The sequence below is a fragment of the Carassius auratus genome, chromosome 19, assembly GCF_003368295.1.
Source record: "Carassius auratus strain Wakin chromosome 19, ASM336829v1, whole genome shotgun sequence".
Lineage (NCBI taxonomy): Eukaryota > Metazoa > Chordata > Actinopteri > Cypriniformes > Cyprinidae > Carassius > Carassius auratus.
Genome location: NC_039261.1, coordinates 12,846,189 through 12,853,466, shown reverse-complemented (window position 1 = coordinate 12,853,466; position 7,278 = coordinate 12,846,189). Strand labels below are relative to the sequence as shown.

The window sequence follows — 7,278 nt, the reverse complement described above, 5'->3', positions numbered from 1 at the left end:
AAGGTTACCAGGCATTAAGTAAACCATTTTCAAGCAGCATTAAATATTAGGAGGCAATGGACATCTTGACTGAATCTCTATCCACGGTTCCTTTTATCTTAAGTGATGTCAAGGGATGTTTTTATTTGATAATGGAGTTTGTGGACAAGACAACCTCTTCAAACTGTAAGAACTGCACTTTGAGATCAACATAATGCAGCAAACACAAATCAATGCTAACAAGCACTTCCTGTTCTTTCAGAAGTCATGATTTCATTTTTATCATCAAAGCTTTTTTTTCTTCTTCTTCTTTTTTTTTTTTTTTTGCTACAAAGGGGAAATGAGAAATAAAATATATGGCCAAAAATATGTGGACATCACAATTCATTCATTTACCTGTGTGTTTGCGCACAATGTGTTCATATTATGTTTAATGATCTCTATTCAGTTTTCTTAAAATATGAATTGTTTTTATGCCATTTGCAAGACATTTATGCTCAAGATACATGAAATAAAACACTTTCCTTGGAAAAACTAGAAAAATTATTAATAATAAGGTTTATTTGACTGAAATCCTACTGATGTAACTTACATAATATGGAGCACAGTGTGTATGTATGCATGTATATGTATCTATTAGTTGTTATTATAATTATATACAGTATAGCCTAGTCATGCAGTTTATATTGTCCATTGAACAAGTTTTATTACAGATATGTAGCATACCTTTTTGTCAACAGACAAAAAAATAAAATAAAATAAATCAAGCAATATATTTTGGTCATGGAAAAGGCTCAGAAGGCAATTGTCAACTAGCAGCTTCAGGTAACATTTAATTACAGTTTGTGAAAATGACATCGCATATCTGGTTCACAGACATAACCCTATTAGTGTATGGATTAATTGTGGATTAATTTTCACAGACTGTAATGGTCTATTTCTCCTCCAATTAACCCAGTATTTTTTATGTAGTAGTCAACATTTGAAGTTGATCAAAAAAGTTTGCAGCTGCGAAGTAAGAATAAAATATATTTGCTACATTATGTTTCATTAACTTCTACACCTACCCCTCACAGTAATACAAATACAGTAATTATTGTTGTTCAGTGTGAAACAAATATGCACAGTATTTGTATTTTTGTAGTATTATTAGTTTGCTGATGGAGCAATTGGAAACCAAAAAAGCATATTTGATTTGAATATAATCACCCTTGTGCATCTCTAAATGTTTACCCCAGTTAATTTCCATGTTCCAAACCCCAAAATGGGTTCATTGTCATGCTGGAACAGAAAAAAATCCCCTTACACTGAAAATGTTCATCTCAGCAGATTGCATGGCTGTTTGCATGATTTTATGCATCTGTTAGATATGCGTGTAGCGGAAAAGTAAACCATGTTAATTAGAAGCAGGTGTCCACATACTTTTAGCGTGCATGGTGCATCAAGCATTTCATGATCCATTAGGTTTGTTTTCGGCCTTCGTTAATTACATAGAACTGACCACACACCACAGCACTTCATCCAACAGTCATTCTTGTAGATTTTACTCTGGCTAAAAAGATTGTCACATCCAATTATTGCCATATTCCAATTAGATTCATGCTAACAAGGCACTATTGACTAAAATTTGGCTGCTCAAGCCGTTCTGAAAGAAGGAGATCATGATGAGAAACATCTGTCTGAAGATTTTCGGGTCACAGTTCTGCAGGGACAGATGTAGACTGCATAAGTCTGCCGTTTTGCTCTGAGGTCCTGGGCTCGCTCCCTGAGGTCCACTGTGACACTTGCAGTTGCCAGCTCGAATCTCTTTTGATTTAAGACGGCACAGATGCTGGCGAGCACCAGCAGCATACCATCAACATCAAAGCCACAGCTGAGATGTACTCAACCCACAAACGAATGCCACCTTCCTCAGATGGTTTCCAGTCTCAGCTGTGGCCCCATATTTCTCATGTCCCTTAATGAGTAGGGGAGCGAACGGGACGCCCAAGCAGAGATGTTGCGTTCTCTGAGCAGTCACGGTGGGTTGGAGCGGTTGGAGACGCAAATCAGCGACAGTGAACCATGATCAAACAGTTTGTACGGTAACGATCCTTTAGAAGTCCATACATCTGTTTTAGGGTCGTAGCACTCAAAGCAGTCTGAGTCTTCGATGACATCATGACTGTTGAGGAAACGTCCTCCGGTCACATAGAGTTTGTTATTGATGACTGTGGCTGCATGGTGCATCCTTCTCTCCTTCATGTTGGTGCACTTCACAAATTTATTAGCTTTGGTGTCATAGGCAATAACTCTTCTTGTGTATCCTGAAAATAAACACAAGTATAATTAATGTATCAACTCATCAAATGATGCATAATGTTTAATGGTTGATTTACTGTGTGATCCTAGCAAGGGCTCAAGATTTCCCCTGACCGTAGATGTCGTTAAATTTCATCTTAACATTTACTGAATGCTGCTCTGTTTGTTATGCTCTGGTTAATCTTGACTGTAATCTTGACAACAGCATTTGTCAGATTTATGAACCGATTAGCTTGCTAGTTCATTTGTTCATGACATTTAGATTTGTAAGTTAAAAATGTAGAATTTATGTAATTTCATGAACAAAATGTAGATTTTAAAAATCATTATTATTTATTATATTATAGGCCAAGTGAGTGGAACCATTCAATCTGAAATCATAGTCTATTCAACTGGCCCTTCGCATTGAGATTGATTGACAGGCGAGCTGACCATTCATAGTGCAAATCTGCCATCTTTGTCCAATAAACACATCAGACAGGAGAGTAGGTTAACTTCTGTGGACTTAAATTTGAAAAATGGTGTGTATTGAATTGATGTTTCTGCAGTTAAAATGCCTTCAGATGTTCATTCACGTTTATTTGCTGCTATAAGTAAATGTGAAAAGATGATTGGTTCACATGCCGCTTGAACTGCGCATTAAAGAGTCACAAAAATAGTATTTACTGATTGAATTCATTACAAAGTGACAAAATGTAAAGGCTAAGACTTTGTTTCATACCAATAGTACCCTGCTCTGTCTTGTCTGTCGGCACTTTTTTCAATTTCTCTTTTCAATTTCTCCCAATGTTGTTTTTTTTTTACTATGTGAAAACATGATGTGAAGTCTGAGAGTGGCATGGCTTTTCAAACATATCAACAGTACCCAAGGTCTTTGTGAAGGGTCAAATAAATTAAATCAGTGGAATCCAGCACCAGCTAGGGGGCATCACCAAACTTCCAAGGCATCCGCAAGATGACTTAAAATTATATTTAAAAAAGGTATTTTTTTATTTATTTTTTATTCACCCACTCAACTGCTCTTTTCTTTCAGTCCAGTAGTTTTAAATATCAGATTTTCCATATTCTTTTTTACAGTTTGACCCACCTCCAACAATGTAAATCTTGTCTTCTATCACAGCAGCAGGTGCGCAGACGTTCTTCACTGTCCTGGTTTCCAGTCTAGACCACAAGTTACGGGAGATGTGATAAACCTTGGAGAGACAAAAGGCATTTGTTATGTGGGATCACACCTTGAGCGAAGCGCATGTTATATTCTCTAACTGACATTTTTTACCTGTATTTGTCTCACTGGATTCTGCAGGGCATCCTCGCCTCCAAACACATAAATCCTCTGATCGTTGGCTGCGACTGCAGGGTGTAGGACTGCTGTGGGCATCGGCGCCATGGCCTCCCATTGATTGAACATGCTGTTGTAGCGCTCCACCATATTTGAGATCTGCTTATCCTGCCCTATTCCACCAAGAGCAAAGATGAAGTGAAGGTAGGAGACACACTGATGGGCGTAACGTGGCCCCAGCATGGGCTCGGCAGTCCTCCACTGGTTGGTCTTCAATGAGAGAGTATAAACTGTGGAGCTAACTGCACTGTCTCCAGATGCCAGACTTAGGCTGAGGCCACCAACCACGTACAGAATACTGTGAATACACACGTACGCCGCCTTGTAGAGTCGCAGAGGTAGTTTGGCGAGCCATTGCCACCGTTGCGTCCGTTCGTCATAGAGAAGCGCCTCTCGAGATGTCTGTTCATTGTTCTTGCGGCCTCCAACCACCACCAGAGTCTCCCGGCAGGTGTAACGGCGTGGTGTGGTCCAAAGAGGTTTCAGCTCTTGAGTGCATTTGGCGCTTACGGAAAACATCAGACGTCGCACAGACTCAATGATCTCGGTGCACAGCGTAGAGGACTGGACGAGCGGATCATTGGCGATAAACTGGAAGAGGTACGTCGGATGGATGTACCGCAGCCGGACCTTCTTAAAGAGGTCATGAATGGCTCCTCGCCTGGAAAAGGGGTCATGGTGGATCCAAGCAAGTAACGTCTCAAAAACCTGCTCTTCCTCCGCGCACAGTCGGTCGTCCTCCAGGTAGCACATTAGCTCAGGAAGAGAGAGTTCGCAGAAGTCCTCAGAAGCAGCTACGTCCGAGAAACACCGCACAGCCATTTCTTTGGCTCTCTCCTTGAGGCTTTCGCAATGAAGGATCTCGGAGAGCCGGATCATGCTCAGGCAGTTTTCCGGATTGAGCTGTTCCTGTAAGAAGGTGGAGCAGGCCTCAAAGACCCTCCCGTAATGCAGCATGGAGGCCGCCTGCATCAGGGGCAGCACCAGCTCCATGGTGATGGTGATGGTACCAGTATAGATGTAATCCACAACACATTCGATGACCTCCGATGCGATGCCTTTCAGGTCCACTCTAGCCTGGCTGCTCTCCCGGAAGTTGCTGCAGAACATGGCTCGGAAGTACGGGCTGCTAGAAACCAAGACGTTCCTGTGGCATGGGATCTCTTTGTCTTCGGTGCACAAGATCACATCAGTGAAGATCTGCTCATGTCTCAGTATGTTCAACTGAAACAGGAGGTGAGCAGGGAGCTCTTGGTCCTTGAATGGAAAGATCTCTGATGTACTAGCCATGCTGCAAAGGGAACGGATTGAGAGTTTACTGGCAAAATTACTGTTCAGTTCCTTGTGAATAAGGTGAAGTTATGGTTTGCACCACACAACCTTTCCTCCCTTTCTCCCTCTCTGTTTTATCACCCCTGATGTTTAGTGCCAGGTCATAGCGTTCTATTCCAGTGTCCCTTAAATCATTTTAATGCTTCCATGTGCAGAGCTAGGCTACATTTCCCTTTCAAAGCTAAGTTTATCAACGCCGTTGTATCACTTGCCAGCTGTTTCTGATCCCCTCAGTAGGTTTGCCCTTGACAGCCTAACTATTTAGACGAGGACATTTCATGGGGCTATTATCAACGCTAAGTCGTCTAATCACCCCAGAGACAGCTACTGATTTTATTTCACTCCAGATCACATGGGCCTGACTGACGTCTATTTTGGGATGCTAATTGTTTTTTTTTCTTTCTTATTATTAAACACTTCTGAGACACCACAACAAGGCTGAAAGTATTCCCCAAAGACAAAAGATACCATATCATATTTCAGTAGCACTTATTTAAAATAGACAGCAAACTCTTAGTCGCCAGTCCAGTTGTGAAAATGACGGTAACAACAACTGCCGTAAGAAAATCTCAGTAAATAAGAATTTCACTATCTTGACTATGTAATTTTGCTAGACATGTAACTGCTTATTAGAATTATTAAAAAACTTGCACTGTATTAGTAGGACAATTCAGAAGTGGTAAACTATTTTTTAAAAGTAAATGCTCTGTCAGAATTCACAATCTGGACAATAAAGCATTTCCTCAATTAAATCCTTTTCATATATATTTACACTCACCTGTTTGTTCTTTACACTCAATTTGATGACGAATGAGGCACAGTTCAACAGGATAAACGCAAATACATTTCTCCCGGATTTCTCTTTCAAAGACGACACAGTCAAAAGTGACACGGAGAAAGACACGAGGTCTCAAGTTTGGAGTTTGCCATGAGGTCGCTGTGTACATTCCAGTTACCGAGAATAGTCTGGAGGGCTGCTGTCGTCCAGGGCTCACATGTGACCCTCCCCTTGTTTGCTCCCACAGTGGTCCCAAGCATTTTGTGTGTTTTCTATGGCAGTGACAGAGAACCCGGCTTATCCGGAGGACAGAGGAAGGGGTTGAGGGTTTGTGCACACCCCTTGGCAGGCTTGTGTAACCCAGGAAGCTGGTAAATATAGTTCAGTGCTGATGGCTAGGATGAGTATGGTGAACAGCTGAACTGAAAGGCCTGATTACCTTGGCTTGCCTCTTGCTTGAGAAAATTAGTAAAAAAAAAAAACAAACAAACAAAGAAAAAACGACTAGGTTGCCATTTACCTGCCACCTATTAAGTTGCACATTCACCTTTCAGAATTTTAAATATTTTGTTCTTCAAATCAAGCTCTAAGTCAAAGTTTACTTTTCACTTGTGTGTCATTGTGTTCACTTGTGTATCAGTTTATCTAGGTTCACAGGCTTTATGTTACACAGAGACCTAATATATCTTTTTACATATTTCCGTGTCCTATAGTCATAGATTAGCAATGTATTGCTTTTATGTAAGTATACTAATAATGTATGCAATCAACATAAAGGAAAATGAAAAGGTTGGCAAAAGCATGCAGAAAAAAAAAAGAAAAAAGAAAAAAAAAGAGAGATCGTATGAGTTGAACTTAACTCTAGATACTGGTACATATACTCTTTACAGCCCTATCATCAGCTGCATGCTGGGAGAAGATGAATTACTGTCATGTTTAGATTGCTGGAGAGGGAAAGAAAAACAAACACGCATCTAGGCAGATTATATGACAGTCCCAGAATGCCATGGATTCTGGAATGCCAGCAAGGGAGCATCATCTTTAGTAATGTCACCTGTTCCCTTTGATGTACACAGCTGTGCTTGCTTTGCCCACTGCACTGCTTTCCTACCTAGTGGCTTGTAGGTGTGGTTTTCACATTTATCTTAACAAAAATGATAATGTTTGTATCAAAATCTTGATAGTGATAGTTTTATAAATGGTGTCGGCAAAGATTTAACATAGGGATAAGGAAGAAAATTAAACAAATGTCATGCTTTTAGAGCATTATATGTTTGAAATGCTTTTTGTTTTTTTTGTTTGTTTCAAGTGATTTACATATAATTTGAAGTCATTTATAAAATGTGCAAAATTTGGTTTACATTAAAGCCCACTTCTTATGTATGCATTATGGAATACATGTATAATATGTTGTTCTTTGCTATTCAAAATTTCGTTTTCTGTATAGAAAAGAACATTACATTTACAAATCTCTATCATACACTCCATTTTTCTGTTAATGTTGAATTCCAAGATGATACTGTGCCGAATCATAACTGCAATCCCCTTT

General features: G+C 39.9%; 1 protein-coding gene across 1 annotated transcript; it reads right to left on the bottom strand.

The window, feature by feature from the left end:
- Positions 1-255: 255 nt before the first annotated feature.
- klhl38a (kelch-like family member 38a) lies at positions 256-6,326 on the bottom strand. Its single transcript, XM_026288961.1, has 4 exons — positions 5,730-6,326; positions 3,557-4,910; positions 3,368-3,473; positions 256-2,285 (listed from the first exon to the last, which is right to left on the bottom strand). Exons 2-4 carry the CDS (start codon positions 4,907-4,909, stop codon positions 1,996-1,998), a joined length of 1,749 nt encoding a protein of 582 aa, XP_026144746.1. The 5' UTR covers position 4,910; positions 5,730-6,326; the 3' UTR covers positions 256-1,995.
- Positions 6,327-7,278: the final 952 nt, after the last annotated feature.